The sequence below is a fragment of the Penicillium waksmanii genome (assembly GCF_028829765.1).
Source record: "Penicillium waksmanii strain IBT 27052 chromosome Unknown utg000009l:1.0-4314994.0:1.0-4318279.0, whole genome shotgun sequence".
Classification (NCBI taxonomy): domain Eukaryota; kingdom Fungi; phylum Ascomycota; class Eurotiomycetes; order Eurotiales; family Aspergillaceae; genus Penicillium; species Penicillium waksmanii.
The window spans coordinates 3,358,863-3,375,905 of NW_026643255.1; the positions used below are offsets into that span (position 1 = coordinate 3,358,863).

Consider the following 17,043-nt stretch of genomic DNA (forward strand, 5'->3'; position numbering starts at 1 on the left):
ATACAGACAGGGTACTCTGTACTCTGTGCATATTTGAGTGAGATATGTATATGTATATGAATTCATTTTCTACGTGGATCCATATCCATCTACCCCGGATTCCACGCATGAAAGGGGGAGGACTCCGATCTGGGTGGGCCCGGACTCGCGACTAGTCACGCAAGGGAATGATTTTTTTCCCTCCCAACCCGGTGAAGGGGGAACCGACCATGCCATATTTAGAAGGGCAGAAGAAAGAAAGGGGGGCGCGATAAGGCCGCCCCATCGAAGAAACTACTGGGGCGATTTCTGGGGCGCATTTGATGCCAGCACGGATCCACTTGACCCCGGACTTCAAGTTTATATCTATCAGTATAACATGGCAGTATACCGTGACGGAGTATGGATGGCAGGGAGTCCTAAGGAGCGACACAGATCTGTCAGTGTCTGGAAATGACTACGAGACGACGTAACTGGAACTCTACGAATCGAATCAAAACGAGGGTGATTAACGGAGGGGGCAAACGGGCAAACGGCAACGCCACAATGTACTTTGGACGTGGAAGGACAAACAACTGGACAAATCAGATTCCGATGTAAGCGCAAAGAAAATTTCTTTTCTTCTTTCCTTGTAAGAAAGAAAAAAGGGGAAAATTTTTTCTCCCTGTTTGACCCGGATCCGGCTTTGGCCGCCTTCCAGAAAAGAAACCGCCAAAAAAACCTGAAGCAGCACAGCCCATGTGAACCGAAGCGGTTCCAGATGACGGGGAAATGCCGGGACGCAAGTTGAAAAATCGAGAGGTCAGAGTCAAAGTTTGTTGCAAGGGTTGTTTTGGGGTTGGCACAAGGGATTGTCGACCCACCCGCGCCAGCCGGAGTGCCGATAATGCAAATTTTAATCTTTTTGCCACTTGGTTTGGTGATGGGTTTACCCTAGGTATACTAGGCACTTTGGGGAGGATGGAAAGGGGAAAGGAGGAGAACTCCGACGCTAGAAGGACTAGATTTTCTGAGTTGAGGGCTGCCTCAAAGAAGAGGTTTAAGGTGCTAGTGATCAGATGTAAGAGACAAAAGAATAAATTAAATGTACTTAATCTGAAAAAAAAAAAAAAAAAAAAAAAAAAGCCTGGGAGAATGATGACCGATAACGATAAGAGATCAAGCGGTGAGCAAAAAGCGGTGGAACACAGAGAACACATGGGATGGCACAGTTCAAGAGGTACAGAGTACATTTAGTACATTGTAGATATGTGTAGACTGAGACTAGTTTGAGACGGGACAAACGGGAAGAAATGTATCAGGTTGAGTTGGGGTACATGTATTTGATGCAGTACATACAGTGCAGTATCCTACATAATAGGAGCATAACCTAGCCCTAGAGGGGTATATTTTACTAGTATGCACTCGGGAACAGGACCTCATAAAATATGGAAGTGAAATGAATGACCAGTTGCTATATACTTTTGCATCTACTGATCTCTTTGATCTAGTACTGCTGGACATATTTACAGTAGGCTGAGGCTGGACTAAAAATATTCGTATTAGCTGCGCCACCGGATCATGAGTGGCGAGTCCTGCAGGCATGCAGTATGTATACATAGTAGAGTATCTCTAATGGTACTAGTACTAATTGGGCATACACATAGTAATGGTATACATAATGGTATACACCTATACACTACTGCTACTACTAGTACAGTTCTAAGTGTAGTCTTCACCATGCTGTCACTTCTAGGAGAAGATATACACCTCAGGCACTCAGGCACTCAGCACACAGCACAAACACGGCACTGATTACCAGCAACCTCACGCTCACCAATGATATCACTTGGATTCGGAGACTCCTCCTCTTCAACCAATCACACTTCATCCCATACCTACTAAACCCATTGCGGACCCTCCCCGCCGCCGAAAAAAAAAAATTTCAGTGCAGCCCTGGTTGGGCGGCGAGGGGCCACCAGCACCACACAAGGCGATAAATATCTTCCCCCCCCCTTCCTATCCTAATCGCCCCTCTCCTCCTCCTCCCCTATCCCTCCCTCTTTCGTCTTTCATCGAGGTCCTACCCCTCTCCTTTTTTCTGTTTTTTCTTTTCTGCATAGACAGATTAGACTCGTTCTGCAAAAAGAGCGATTGCTGCGTCTTTGAACAGTCGACGCAGCCCTGGGCCACACAGCTCACAGTGATACCCATAGAAAAAACTCTTTCTTTACTCTAATTTCCCCCCCCTCAAAACCGCCAAAATTTCCTCCAAAATGCCTGCCGCCGTCGCCTCCTCTCCTGCTACTACTAGCAAGGAGACCGCTCAGTCGGTTGCCGTCCTCGAGGACCTCTTCAAGACCCTCAACGTCTCAACCACCCCCCGATGAGGCCAACGCCGCCGCTGGCAACCTCGCCACTCTCTTCAGCGGTCCCATCCCCGAGCAGGTCCTCCCTGTCAAGGCCGTCGAGAACTTCAAGAAGGGCCTCGGCAACAAGAAGGATGCTGTCGCTCGTGAGCGTGCCCTCCAGGGTATTCGTGCCATCGCTTCCCACCAGTCCATCGCTCCTGGTGTTGAGCCTCACCTCGCCTCTCTGATCGGCCACGTTCTGGCTGCCGTTGGTGACAAGCAGGTCCCCGTCAAGGAGATGGCCGAGTCCACCGCCGCTGCCCTTGTTCAGGCTATCAACCCCAACGCCGTCAAGGCCATTGTTAAGCCCATTCTCGAGTCTCTGCAGAACGCCCAGAAGTGGCCCGAAAAGATGGCTGCCCTGAAGTGCATTGAGATCCTCATCGAGTCTGCCCCCGCTCAGCTCTCCTTCCAGGTTCCTGCCATCATCCCCGTTATCTCTGAGGCCATGTGGGACACCAAGGCCGACATCAAGAAGGCCGCCTACTCCACCATGGAGAAGGTTTGCGGTCTGATTGCCAACAAGGATATCGAGCGTTTCATTCCCGAGCTCATCAAGTGTATTGCCAAGCCCGAGAACGTCGCTGAGACCGTTCACTTGCTCGGTGCCACCACTTTCGTTTCCGACGTCACTGGCCCTACCCTCGCCATCATGGTTCCCCTGCTGGACCGTGGTCTCGTCGAGCGTGAGACCGCCATCAAGCGTAAGGCCGCTGTCATCGTCGACAACATGTGTAAGCTGGTCGAGGATCCCCAGATTGTCGCTCCTTTCTTGCCCAAGATGTTGCCCGCCCTGAACAAGAACCACGACACCCTTGCCGACCCCGAGGCCCGTGAGAAGACCAAGCAGGCCCTTGACACCCTCTCCCGTGTTGGTAACATCGTCGATGGCAAGATCCCCGAGATCTCCACCGCTGGTGACATCTCCACCGTCTCCGCCATCCTTAAGGAGATCCTCGAGGAGAAGCACAAGGACACCATCAAGTCCCACGAGGCTGTCATCGACTACGTTGCTGCCATCGCTGGTCAGCTCGTTGACGAGAAGGACTCTGACGCCACCACCTGGACCCAGAACGCTACCTCCTACATCATCGCCATCGTCGGTGAGGCTGATGCCAAGTCCATTGCTGAGACCCTCCGCAAGAAGGCCTCCCCCGATGCTGCCGCCGCCGATGAGATGCCCTCTGACGAGGAGGATGGAGTCGACCTTTGCAACTGCACTTTCTCTCTGGCCTACGGTGCCAAGATTCTGCTTAACCAGACTCACCTGCGTCTGAAGCGTGGCCAGCGTTACGGTCTGCTCGGTCCCAACGGTTCCGGCAAGACCACCCTCATGCGCGCTATCAACAACGAGCAGCTTGAGGGTTTCCCCAAGAAGGATGAGGTCAAGACCGTCTATGTCGAGCACGACCTGGACGCTGCCGATACTGAGCTGACTGTCATTGGCTGGACCAGCAAGAAGCTGCTTGAGGTCGGTCTCACTCTCTCCGAGGATGAGATCCGCACCGCCCTGGTCAACGAGTTCGGCTTCCAGGAGTCTCAGCTCGATGGTCTCATCACCTCCCTCTCCGGTGGTTGGAAGATGAAGCTCGCCCTGTGCCGTGCCGTCTTCGAGAAGCCCGATATTCTGCTTCTGGACGAGCCCACCAACCACTTGGACGTCAAGAACGTTGCCTGGTTGGAGGAGTACCTCAAGAACTCCCCCCTGCACCTCCATCATGGTGTCTCACGACTCCCGCTTCCTGGACCACGTCATTCAGCACGTTGTCCACTACGAGCGCTTCAAGCTTAAGCGTTACCGCGGTACCCTGTCCGACTTCGTCAAGCGTGTCCCCTCTGCTCGCTCCTACTACGAGCTCGGTGCCTCCGACATGGAGTTCAAGTTCCCCGAGCCCGGTTTCCTTGAGGGTGTCAAGACCAAGTCCAAGGCCATCATCCGTGTCAACCAGATGTCCTTCCAGTACGAGGGTACCCCCAAGCCCCAGATTCGCGACATTACCTTCCAGGTCTCCCTGGGTTCCCGTATTGCCGTCATTGGTGCCAACGGTGCCGGAAAGTCCACCCTGGTCAACGTCCTGACCGGTGAGCTGATCCCCACTGCCGGTGATGTCTACCAGCACGAGAACATCCGTATCGCCTACATTAAGCAGCACGCTTTCGCTCACATCGATCACCACCTGAGCTCCACCCCCTCCGAGTACATCCAGTGGCGTTTCCAGACCGGTGAGGACCGTGAGACCATGGACCGTGCCAACAAGATCGTCACCGAGGACGATGAGAAGGCCATGGACAAGATCTACAAGGTCGAGGGTACCATGCGTCGTGTCGTCGGTATCCACTCTCGTCGCAAGTTCAAGAACACCTACGAGTACGAGATCTCTTGGGCTCTTGGTGACAACATCGGCATGAAGTCCGAGAAGTGGGTTCCCATGATGTCCAACGAGAACACCTGGTTGCCCCGTTCCGAGATTATCGTCTCCCACTCCAAGCAGGTCGCCGAAGTCGATCAGAAGGAGGCCCTCGCCTCCGGTCAGTTCCGTCCTCTGGTCCGTAAGGAGATCGAGCAGCACTGCGCCAACTTCGGCCTCGACGCCGAGCTGGTTTCTCACTCCCGCATGCGCGGTCTGTCCGGTGGTCAGCGTGTCAAGGTCGTCCTTGCCGCCTGCTCTTGGCAGCGTCCCCACGTCATCGTCCTGGATGAGCCTACCAACTACCTGGACCGTGACTCCCTGGGTGCTCTGTCCAAGGCTATCAAGTCTTTCGAGGGTGGTGTTATCATCATTACTCACTCCCGTGAATTCACTGAGAACCTGACTGAGGAAGTCTGGGCTGTCAACGACGGTCTCATGACCCCCTCCGGCCACAACTGGGTTCAGGGTCAGGGTTCCGGTCCCCGTCTGGACGCCAAGGGTGACGACGACGAGGACAAGTTCGATGCCATGGGTAACAAGATTGTCACCGAGAAGAAGAAGAAGCTTACTGGTATGTTCATCCCATGTTTACACCTTTCAATAATTACCTTGATAGTGATTGATGCTAACTTTCTTTCCCAGGCTCTGAACTCCGCAAGAAGAAGAAGGAGCGTGCCGCCCGCCGCAAGCGTGGTGAGGAGGTCTTCTCCGATGAGGACGATATCTAAATTATTTGATAGAAGAAAAGAAAATTGGGTTCATGGTGTTTATGACATGTTGATGAATTTCTTAGTCGTTGCTGAGATAAAAATACATTTCTGGCTGTTCATATAATTGTTGTTTCCTTCGTAGTTTTGCCTTATCTCAAGTAGATTTAGACCTAGGCCCTTGTTATCAATTGACCTACTGGTACCTGGTATTCCAAGGTTCGACCTAAGTGCCTAGTGAGCTTTTCGAGAACCCTGGAAGAGTGAGGCCCATACCCACCGGCGCAGGTGGTGACTGGTGCTGCACCTCAACTTCGTATACCCAAACATGTTACAGCAACTCTCCCCCTCATGGTTTATGGCAATTGATGCGCCGACTGAATACTACTAGTATCCGGCACCCTTCCTTGCATGAAGCGTCAACTTATCTCGTTCAAGTTGCTCGTTGCCTACCACGACTTGGTATACTAGTAGTATGCTATCGTTGGAAAAGCTCCCCATAATGGCTCCAAGTAGTAAACAAACAGTTATTGGACATATTTCACCATGAGACGGAATCACCCATAAAGTCAGCAAAAAGCGAGAAGGTATACAATGCCGACTATGATGGATAACAACAAAGCACGCTGGAGCTGGCGCTGGCCGCAACACAACCCTACTGGCAGTGGGTGGTTTGTTTCCCTCTTGCCTCATTTGCACCTCTTCACTTCACACTTCTTCCCACCACAAATACTCCTTCTCTCAACCATCATCCCGCGCTTTGACAGACTTTCCCAAGAAGCCTAGAGCCATGGATTCATCTGTGAGTTCCAACTCGATTTATCTCCACCTCCGACCATGTACTAAACCACCCAGAACTTGAACCCCGGACCCGACGGGCCACAGAAAGACCAAGCCCGGACAAACCAAGTCGAGCCAGCCCAAATGGACCCAGAAACACCGAGCTTGAACTTGCTGGTAAGTATATACTCGCGCATGTCCTATCCGCGTGCAATGGCTGATATCCAACCCCACAAACCAGGACTGTCCCAATCTGTGGGATCCATGTCTGGAACTCGACCTGGACACGCTCTGGGCTGTCGATCTGACAGAAGTCAATCTAGGCCCTGTCCCAGCCTTAAGTCAAGTTCAACAGCAGGACAAAGTAATCACAGGGACTCCCGATCCTAACCAACAGTCCGTCTCGCGAACAAACGCTCAAATCCAACCGCAAGCCCAAGCCCAAGCCCAATCCCAGACGGCAAGCCAAAACGAAGCAGACAGCGAATGGAAAATATTCATCGGCCAAACGATGCCGGACAGACTGCAATCGATAGCGCAATACAACGCTCAGTATCAGCAGTCACTTTTCGCGCAGCAACATCGACAAGCCTCCTCCCAAGCAGCACTCTCCTCCTCTACTTCCACGCCAACAATATCAACCACAACACCAACACCAATGAACCAATTCGACAAATTAATGCAAAGCCAGCCACCCTCAACACCGCAATCAAAACAGCCTGCAACCCGAGAAGACCTGGAAAAAGAAGTGAACACCCTAACCCGCCGCCTCGCCTTGGAAAAGGATTATCTCTACGAGCGCCATAACAGACTCAACTTCTTCAGCCAGTGCCTGGCGAGTTTGCGGGAGATTCTTCAGCATGAGCGGTTGCAGGGTAATGATAAGGTTGGGCTTGAGGAGTGGATTGCAGATATGGCGGTCCTGGTTCATGATTTACGGGTTGCTATTGATGGGGATGAGGGGTCGGTTAGGGAGGTGGAGGGAAGATTGAGGGCGGTTTTTAGCGAGCTTGGTGAGGTCCCTGTGTAGGAGAGAAAGAGCTATGCCTTCAGGAGGTTTTGATTTGGTTTGGTTGTATCATGTTCTGTTTCGAGGTTCGTTCTGGGTTTGTGTTTGAGTGGGATGAATTGAATAATCTCAATCCCATCTCCTCACACTACGCCAATGCTCCATGTCGCTCCCAAAAGCAAGCCTCAAACCCTTTTAGTTCATGAACCTCATAATTAGACATTAGCACCCCAGCGTTGATCAAATTGCGCCAAGGACAGTTCCAGCTGTGTCTTGGTTTGTTCCCATGTTTCACTTTTTATCTCTGCATCTTCAATATGTCGAAGCGCTGCTCGCATCAAATAAGCCCGACTTGGAGGTAATGACTCAACTACAGATATAGAATGCCCATTCTGTGTAGCTGCAATATCCTCCATAATTTTCACAAGGGTATCCAATGCCGAGGATGATGTCTTGTGCCATTCTTCAGGAGATTTATGTCGACAATGGGTCATTTCTTGGACTTGTGTGAGGATTTCCCAGTGTAAAGTGAAAAGCGCCCTGGTAAATTCTTAGCCAGAATGATGATTTTAAGACTCACAAAAACTAACCTGATAAGTATTGCGTTCGCGGTACAGAACTTGCCCCATTTCCCTTCGGATCGTTCCATCACGATAGCTAGAAACGTACGGAGTGTATGGTCGAGTCCATCAAGTTGGATTAATTTGGCATCGATATCCGTGAGCTCGATTGTTTTGAATACTTGGTCCAATAGCCAAGCTGCTTGTGCTATGCAGGCGTATCCTCCACTCCTAACGGTGTCTTCAGCTGTATCTGTAGACTGGCTGGTTTTGAATTGATTATCGTTGTTTGGTGAGTATGTGTCCCTTGGTAGTTGGGTGTGGATATCTGGAAACCTTGCCGCAAAAGGCTGATCAAAGTCGTCAAGCTCGCAGAAGAAGGTTCTATACAATGGGTCAGATCTTCCTGGTATTTTCAAGTTGATTTTCTAGGTTCATACCTTTCGCAAATTGCAATTCCCCACCATGTATTTGCTTCCTCTTCAGCTTGGAGGAATTCATTGCCTTCCAGCTTTGGGCTTGGATTTGACAGGTGAATACGACACGCGTAGCCCATCCTTGCACATAGACTTATAGACGCTAATGCATTCTCCACTTTCCCATTCGCATATTCATACGTGGCAAGAATGATTCCAGTTTGAATAAGATGCAATGATGGTGGTAATGATGAATGCACTTGCATAAATATTGTTTTCGCCGCTAGATAAAGTGAAGATTGATCGACCGAAATTTTATTGTGCGTTGATTCCTCGGGGTAGTATGTAGTCAAGGACATAGCCAGAAGTAGGGTAGAGAATCCGGCGGAGGGCGGAGCCCCAAAATTAAGTAAGTTGTCGTGAAATCGTGAGCGCGATATGACAGGAATAAACGGGTGAGTGCCTTGAAAGTATCGAGCACTGATATCATCGACAAACTGGCCTGTTTCTCGTATTATTCTGAGAGTCTGTAGGTAGATGGTGGAATCTAAATTCGTCGGGTCCGATGACAGAACATCCGCTAGAGTGCTTGATACCAGAAGAGAGGAGCGGATTATCGGACTTTCGGGTATCAATGCCGATTTTGATCTGACTTGAAGGTGAATCTTATCATCTGCCGCCGCATATTGGCAATCTAGGTTTTTTCTGATAACTGTGTTAATCTAAGATCGACCTCGCGTTGGAAAGACTCACGATTTGCAATAGCCACAGCAAGGCTTGACTTTATCGCATTTCTTCTTGCGCAGTTTACAATTCACACAGACCAAGACTTTCATTTTTCCGTCGCCGCCAGGCTTAAGCACGTTGGATTAGATAAATTAGAGATCAAAGAGTCAGAATGGAGGGGATCCGACGTTGAAACCCACTTATATATTACAAATCGATGCAAAGGGGACGAAACTGGTATAGCGGCGCCGACAAGTGGGTCAAACCTGTCGGCCGCCAGTGGGCCTGCTCACTCTGGATGAAAACACATCCAAGCCCTGGAGGCTGTCGGACTAGAGCGCTGTCGGAGGACGAGCGGCCGCTATATGACTGGGTCTGAATGATCTGGTGGGGCGAGGATATTCATAAAGCAAAGAGAATATAAAGATGTGATGATGTCCCCGACAAATGTACTATTCAGCAGCTTTCCTTCCCAATTCCATTTTCAAGTCTTTGCTGCATAGACCAACCAGATGTCGATCGAAAAAGCACAGGCTTCTGTCACCGAGGAAAATATCCCCCCAGAGGGAGGTCTCCGAGGATGGATGTGTGTTGTGGGAGCAACACTAGCCCTTTTCTCTACACTCGGCTTTTTGAACGCGTGAGTGATTTTGTACTGGTGGATGTTAGAGTAATACTCACCTCCAAACCAGCATCGGCGTCTTTCAAACGATCTATCAAGAAACGACACTCAAGGAATACTCCTCATCAGAAATATCATGGATATTTGCCGTCCAATTGTGCCTCATGTGGGCTCTTGGTCCACTCTACGGTCGTGTCATCGACACTTATGGCGCAACCCCGGTACTAATTCCATGCAGTACACTCTGCGTCTTCGCTCTCTGTATGACGAGTCTTGCAGACAAGTACTACCAAATATTCCTCTCACAAGGCCTTGCTTTCGGCATCGGTGCCGGGGGCGTATTCTGCACCTCGTTCGTCTGTGTCGGGCAATGGTTTGTCAAAAGGCGGGGACTAGCGATCGGCATTGCGAGTTGCGGCTCCAGTATAGGTGGAGTTTTATTTCCCATCTTTCTGGATAGAATGGTGAAGAATGTTGGATTTTATGGGGCTGTTCGATATACGGCTTTGTTCGTTGGGGTCATCCTGGCTGCGTCTTGCTTCCTGGTTCGCGCACGATTGCCTCGAAAGAGTTGGAATCGCGAGACACCGTGGCTTGATGTGACTCTGTTCAAGCAAAAGCAATTTGCAGTGTACACTTTGGGGTCATTTTTTGTCATGTCAGTCATTCATACTGCTCCTTCAACCGAAAAAGTAGCATGATTTCTAACACTTTACAGGTGGGGGCTTTGGGGTCCATTTGATTTCATTTCGACTATGGCCCAAGCGCGGGGCTTCTCCCCCACGCTATCTCTTTACCTGATCTCTATTATCAAGTATGATGAGCCGTCTCTTTCCGGTGTTTTAATCGTGATTTATTTATCTAACTTACCAAACACAGTGCCACCTCTATACCCGGCCGAGTGCTCCCACCGTACCTCGCCGACAAAATCGGACATTTCAACGTATTGAGCATCTGCGCCATACTGACAGGAGGCTCAATGCTTGTACTCTGGCTTCCATTTAACTATCACCCGTCACATGCCGGCATTATTATCTTTGGGCTCGTCTATGGATTCGTCAGTGGGGCGGTAGTGAGTTTGCTAATGCCGTGCGTCGCCAAGTCTGGCAGTCTTGATACACTGGGCCAGCGATTCGGGACATATCAAATGGTGATTTCTATCAGGTAAGCTGAACCTGCCTTTTGTGGCACGAATTCTTCACTCACCTTTCTTCCAGCTGCCTCACAGGTCTGCCGATCATGGGTAGTATTCTGTCCCGACAAGGCAATGACAACTTCGCTGGTCTGCAGATTTTTGCTTCCGTGGCAGCATTGTTGGGGGGTTGTCTCATTGCATTGTCCACCTATTTATTGGGCTCTAGCCGTGGCACCCGAAGAGTCTGAGATCTGAGAAATCTCTTTAACTGACCGGACAGATAAGTGAGCTCGAAAGTGTCGAGTATGATACTTGCCTGGAGAAGGTAAGAAGACAGACTCCTCATGGGCTCTAAAATCCAGGAATGTCCCTGCCATATCCACTTGGAGACCCTTTTCACCTCATATGATGTGATATACAAAGAGATGATATTTGTCACTGCGGGTGAGGCAAGACATTGCGAAGTCTGTCTTGCGATCCGTGTCTATCTTTCATTCACCATGGCCTTTGAAACCACCAAATTATTTCGTTTTATTATAGACTTTTGTTAGAAGTGTTCGATTCCTTAGATTGCTAGATATTTTACGATTGTTTTTTATGCAGCTCCTCGATATTCTATATGGCTCTATCTTCTGAGATTTTCCACTTGTTAAGGCAATAAGCTTCAACCTTTCGGTCCTATACCAGTGCACCGTGACGTTCTCTGTTTTACTATTCTTGTTTAGCTGCGATCTAAAAAATCAGACAACAGCTTTGACTTCATCCAAGCTCAATTACTCTCGAGGTGAGCCATTTATCTTTCGTTCTCCAAACTAAACCTTACCACCTATGGGAGAAAGCGTCTCTCATAAGGATGCCAATGGGCTTGGAGAATTCGACTCAGGAAAGCGCTCTACACAGTAGTGTTTCAAGAGAGAGGTGTGGACTCGGACATGTTTTTGAATTTAGCATCATCTTATATCGAACACGGACAATGTATATCAACTTGGATACGAGAACTTATGGTCAAACACTGTGCATGCAATGATTCTGAGAGATTTATTACAGGTTGGATGAAACCATAGTAGTATACAAAGTCAATTAAGGTTGGCTATCCTACCAGAGGTCCAACCTTGACATCAGTTCTCCTTCGCAGTTCTGCAATCTCCTCTTCCTTTTGCTGAGTCTTCCGCCGGTGTGTCAGCATCGTTTCGTATCTCTTCTTGCCTCCAAACTTCAACTTCGTGATCATGTCAGCCGCCTGGCCACGAGTTAGTCCTTCCTGGCTGACTTTTTCTGTTCGAATGCGAGCTCTGTTCAGCATTTGAATTTGAGAGCTTGTCGCTGGATTCTGCCGCCACGCCTTCCCGGAAGAAATGTAGTGCTCTTCGAATTTACTGCTGGCGAATGTGTCACCTGCGCGTACAGCCGTCTCCAAATCCGGCCCGGAGGCGATGTGTCGTGGCTTGGTGAATGACGGTTTCTCCGTGACGGGGTCCTTGAATTTCATGACATGACGCACGGCGAACCCGTCTGTTCCCTTTTCTCTCTCAAGAGCTAACCACCCACTTGAATCCGAGAGTATATACTTATCTTCACTGACACGCACCCATGAGTATCTGCTTAATGACCTGATATGCTTTTCGTATCGTGTGTCACCGAGAAGATCGTAGATGCTGTCGTATTTGGTGAACTGCAATTGCACGTCCTCGTCGACATCATTTTCCACGAGTGTAGATGACTCCAGTGGGCTCTCTTCTTGCTTGCTTTCTCGTATTTCTTTTGCGGTGGTGTTGTCGAAAACCTCATTTGGATCAAGGCCAAATAGGGTTGGGGTTGATAGAACTCCTGTTTCCAAGGATGCTACCATGTCAATTACATGACAGTTTTTCTTGCCAGGGAATAAGCGTAGTCCTCGCCCTATCATCTGAATGAGGAGGTTACGAGACCGAGTTGGTCGTGCCATAACAACGCAGTCGATATTTGGGATATCAGTACCCTCTGTGAAAAGACCACAGTTCAAGAGCACTGAAAATTCTTGGTTTTTGAAAGCCTCTATTTGCTCCGCGCGGACGTTTTTGTGGGTGTTGGAAGTAATGTATCGCGCATCAATGCCCTGCTCGCGAAAGGTCGCAGTAAGCTGTTGTGTATGTTCGATATCCACGCAAAATACAAGTGTCGATTTTCGATCCTCGGCATTCGCCATCCAAGCGCGCACAGTGATATTATTCGTGTTCGCATTATTAACCGCCTTTGACAGTGACCCGAGGGCGAAATCCCCGAAGCTGTCCTTCTTAACTTTGGAGAGATTGGCACCAGATTTGACGGTGGTAAACACCGCATCAGCCAACCAGTTATCTTCGATCATATCCACATAGTCCTTGTGGTAGACAATATGGTCAATTGCGGCTCCCAGCTTGAGACCGTCAAATCGTGAAAATGTCGCCGAGACACCGACCAATACAGGAGCATTGGGGGAAGGCTCACTCAACCCGAAGTGAGCCAGGGCATCCAGATAAGACCGCGCAACAATGTGATGCGCTTCATCCACCAAGATGAGCTTATAATCAGCAGGGTCAAACTTCCCAATGCGCCCACGAGCAAGTGTCTGCACCGAGGCGATGATGATATCCCCATGACCCGTGGCTTTATTATTTCCCATCTCGATCTCCACAGACAGGTCGGGGTAAGCAAGGCGGCAATGCCTCGCAGCTTGCTCAACCAGTTCACGTCGGTGAACAATGATCATAGTTTTGGTTGCCCTTGCATCACGTGGTGGTATTCTGTTAATGAGCTGCGTGAAAATGACCTATAAAGGATATCAGTATCATACTTTACGAAGGGGCGAGATAATTGCATATCAGGTTAACCAACAGTTTTTCCGGCACCAGTAGCCAGTGAAATCCCTAGCCTTCGATGTCCTTTGTCCAAGTATTCAATTACTGACTGTATGCATTCCTCCTGATAGTCGCGCAAGACAATACTGCTCGACCCAGGTAATGGCGATGGTGCCCCTGAATTGAAACGCACATGTCGCAGGTAATGTGATGGTGTAAATCTTCCTGGAGGCCTCCGCGGCCGCCCAATCGACAGCAGCCCAAATCTGCGTACGAAGTCCATGCGAGTTGCAAGATCGAGGCTGGTAGAAATAGAAATGCGCCGCCGATTGGCAATGGCGCCGCTCGGGGGTGCAAACCGCGCAAACACTTTCTTATCGCGACCAGCGACTTTTTGGTGGAGCTGCAAGTTCAACTTATTTTTTTTCTCTCCTCTCGAACACTTCGACATTTTCGCGCAGGTGCAGCTGTGATGTTTACCTGCGGCTCATTCGGACGCGCTGCGACTTTGCCAGCTCTGCACGATGAGCAGCTCCTCTGCCTACGAACCCGATGAAGACGACTCCGAGCTCGATTCTGACACTGCGCTGGGGCGCGCGCGCCAGCAACGGTCGACCTCTCGAGGTCGAACTCTAAGACGATTCTCTGTTGATTCGGAGCATGAGAATCCAGAGACAGAAAAGCTTCAAAAGATCAAACAAGATCGCCTCGATGCCCTCAACAACCTATTCCAAGATATTGGGCCGAACTCCCTCGAGGCTTACACTGGACTTCTCGCGGAAGTTGAAAAGGGCTATGATCCTAGGAATGTGAAGGAAGATGATGAGTTATTGAATGTCACGCAAGATGGCGCGGTGGTGTGGACGGCCACGGAGAAGGAGGTTCTCTACAATTTTCTCGATCGAAAGAGCGCCAACGGAATTAAGGAAATCGCGACTGCAATCGGTACAAAATCGGAGTTGGAAGTGATGGAACATCTCAGGGTTGTCCAGAGAACCATGAGGAAACGACTTGATCAGCGACGTCTCAGGTGGATTACTGTGGCTGAGATCCCCGCAGCAGTCGAAATCGACGAGGGGTGCTGTGCTGAGCAGGAAAAATATGCCAAGTACTTGACCCTCAAAGACGCCATTGCGGACGAGCACACCAACCAGCTCCACTACGGTGATTATGGAAAAATCGGCGAGACCGAAGCCCAAGCCCTCGGCAATGCAGACTCCGATACTCCCTTGCAAGGCGATCTTCAACTCGCTGCTGGTCTATTCAATACGCCGAATTGGATCTCCCTGTCTAAAGACTTTTTTATGAACTTCGGTGGCGAAAGGGAAGCAGATGACTGGAGAAATATTGCTGAATCGGAAGAGGACATGCCCTCAATTACTGCAGACGCAATGATGGATTTTTCTGCCCTTGCGACCAGTCTGATACGCCGTTTAATCCAATCTTCAATATTCATGACTGAATCACGGCTACGCACTACCGGTATAACCTCTGATGCCCACCGTGAAATCAAGCTTGGAGATGTCCAAACTGCAATTGAAGTGTTGAACTTGAAGCGCAAGCGACCCTCCTTCCTGGAACTTGCGCGTCGAAATCGAATGGTCATCGGCGCATTTCCCCACAAAGAACTATCGCGACGCGAACCATCGGTTATGGCGAGGCAAAGAGAGTCCTTGAGTATCGTGATAAGAAGTTTTACAAAACAGCGCACGCCATGGAACAAGAGAAAGTTTCGCACAATGATGCGGGTGAGACTGTGCTCAGTGAAAGGGACGAGGATTCAGATGAGGTCATGGATGAAGATGGCGATGACTCTGACGAAGATGAAGAAGACGCCGAGGACGAGACAATTCTTGATGCGCAAAACGAATCCGGTCACCCAAATACCTCACAACATCCGGAACTTGTACAGCCTGGTATCTCTGATGGCCAATTAGCTGAAGACAAGGAGGAAGAAGAGGCCGACAACTTTGATCGCGAACAAAGTCGCCGGGAAGAACTGCGACTCTGGTCTATGTTCGAGAAACTCCCGCCGCCCGCCCTTCTCATCCCCATAGTTGAATCCCTCCCTAGCCTCAACGAAGACAGGAAAGAGGCTATGGACGACGCAAAGGACGACCTGGCACAGCATGGTATCTCGGAGCACAGGACCCAAGAGGACGTCGTCGATTGGCGAGACCATACTCTTTACCGCAGTGAATGGGAACAATACGGCTCCGACCTGGAAGATCTGGCGGAGGAGCTGGTTCAGAATATGAAGAAGCGTCGCCGCGTCGAGGCAGGTGATGCAGAGGATGGCCATGACGGCCACCATCAGTATGATAATGAGAAGAAGGGTGAAAATGAGAAGCAGCAAGGGGAAATAGCTGGAGGGGGGGCCTGACCCGCCGCCCGGCGGATTTAAGTCTGCTGCCATTATCGAGAGCGACGACGATAGTAACGACGAAGCTGCCGACAGCAGCAGCCACAGTGGCAGAGGCAGCCCCGTCGACAACAGTGAAAGCGACGACAGCAATTCAAGTGACGACAGCGGAGTCCAAGAAAGAGGAGGAAATCAAGTCACAGCCTCTGCTCCTGCGCTTCCACCAGCAATTTACATCAACAGTGACGATGATGACAACACCAAGGTTGGAAACCTAGAGAACGAGGCTGGAGACGAAAGTTCCACCGACTCTGGCTCTGGCTCTGAATCCTCCAATGAGTCTTCCTCTAAAAACGGCCTCGAGGCTGGAAATAAAGAGAACGCAGCCAGAATCGTAATATCCAGCGACTCTGGCTCGGGTTCTGGCTCTGACTTTGACTCCTCTGGCGGTTCCTCCTCTGATGATGAAGCCCTGGAAGCTGGAGATGAAAGGAACAAGGCTGGAGATGAAAATTCCCCCCGACTCAGGTTCTGAATCATCTGATAGTTCCTCCTCTAATGACGGCCCCGCTGCTGGAAATACAATTGAGATCTCAAGTGATTCAGACTCAGAATCTAATGCCGACTCGTCCGATGATTCTTCCTCGGAAGATTCTTCTCCGGGCCACTTGCCCGCAGCCACCCGTTCAGATCCAATGGATCTAGACGACGAACGTCCTGCTGCACTCCCGCCTACCAGCTTCATGTAGAGAGCAGCCACGAGATAATCACAATTTAATAGCTAGTCAAACTACAACATCATTTACATAGCCAAACCATACCCATACCCAATCTACAAGTTCAAGTTCTACATTCAGATTACTTTCGGACAATCTTAGAAGCATTTCCATCACGGACATATGATTAGAAAAAGGGGATAAACACATTGAACGAATCAACACTAACTCCCAACATAATAGAAAGAACTGCGCCTTTTCCTAGCCAGATAAGTTCAAAGAGAATATTCATAATAACACCGCCCAGCTCCCACGCGGTTCGCTTCGATCATCCAATACAATTCCTCCCTCGACCCATCTCCATCTCCATCCCCATCGCCCCATCGTCCACCCTTGACATTCTAACCAGCACCC

The 17,043-nt window shown here is 49.8% G+C and overlaps 6 protein-coding genes across 6 annotated transcripts; 4 read left to right on the forward strand and 2 right to left on the reverse strand.

Annotated features, from left to right (window-relative positions):
- Positions 1 to 2,234: 2,234 nt before the first annotated feature.
- On the forward strand, positions 2,235 to 5,508 carry N7481_011592 (putative translation elongation factor eEF-3; the record flags this gene model as incomplete). Its single annotated transcript, XM_057270811.1, is given in 4 exon segments — positions 2,235 to 2,327; positions 2,350 to 4,055; positions 4,066 to 5,351; positions 5,423 to 5,508. The coding sequence occupies 4 exon segments, from the start codon at positions 2,235 to 2,237 to the stop codon at positions 5,506 to 5,508; spliced, it is 3,171 nt and encodes a 1,056-aa protein (XP_057117985.1).
- A 769-nt stretch (positions 5,509 to 6,277) lies between these two features.
- Positions 6,278 to 7,297, forward strand: N7481_011593 (uncharacterized protein; the record flags this gene model as incomplete). Its single annotated transcript, XM_057270812.1, has 3 exons — positions 6,278 to 6,289; positions 6,343 to 6,444; positions 6,509 to 7,297. The coding sequence occupies 3 exons, from the start codon at positions 6,278 to 6,280 to the stop codon at positions 7,295 to 7,297; spliced, it is 903 nt and encodes a 300-aa protein (XP_057117986.1).
- A 194-nt stretch (positions 7,298 to 7,491) lies between these two features.
- On the reverse strand, positions 7,492 to 8,392 carry N7481_011594 (uncharacterized protein; the record flags this gene model as incomplete). The annotated part of the gene is made up of 3 exons (XM_057270813.1): positions 7,492 to 7,816; positions 7,867 to 8,220; positions 8,277 to 8,392. The coding sequence occupies 3 exons, from the start codon at positions 8,390 to 8,392 to the stop codon at positions 7,492 to 7,494; spliced, it is 795 nt and encodes a 264-aa protein (XP_057117987.1).
- A 1,089-nt stretch (positions 8,393 to 9,481) lies between these two features.
- On the forward strand, positions 9,482 to 10,983 carry N7481_011595 (uncharacterized protein; the record flags this gene model as incomplete). Its single annotated transcript, XM_057270814.1, has 5 exons — positions 9,482 to 9,618; positions 9,671 to 10,258; positions 10,319 to 10,414; positions 10,480 to 10,764; positions 10,818 to 10,983. Coding segments are annotated over 5 exons (1,272 nt in total), but the record flags the coding sequence as incomplete, so codon positions are not given.
- Positions 10,984 to 11,825: 842 nt separating this feature from the next.
- Positions 11,826 to 13,954, reverse strand: N7481_011596 (DEAD/DEAH box helicase; the record flags this gene model as incomplete). Its single annotated transcript, XM_057270815.1, has 2 exons — positions 11,826 to 13,523; positions 13,589 to 13,954. Coding segments are annotated over 2 exons (2,064 nt in total), but the record flags the coding sequence as incomplete, so codon positions are not given.
- A 121-nt stretch (positions 13,955 to 14,075) lies between these two features.
- N7481_011597 (uncharacterized protein) lies at positions 14,076 to 16,448 on the forward strand (the record flags this gene model as incomplete). Its single annotated transcript, XM_057270816.1, has 3 exons — positions 14,076 to 15,228; positions 15,258 to 15,867; positions 15,977 to 16,448. The coding sequence occupies 3 exons, from the start codon at positions 14,076 to 14,078 to the stop codon at positions 16,446 to 16,448; spliced, it is 2,235 nt and encodes a 744-aa protein (XP_057117990.1).
- Positions 16,449 to 17,043: the final 595 nt, after the last annotated feature.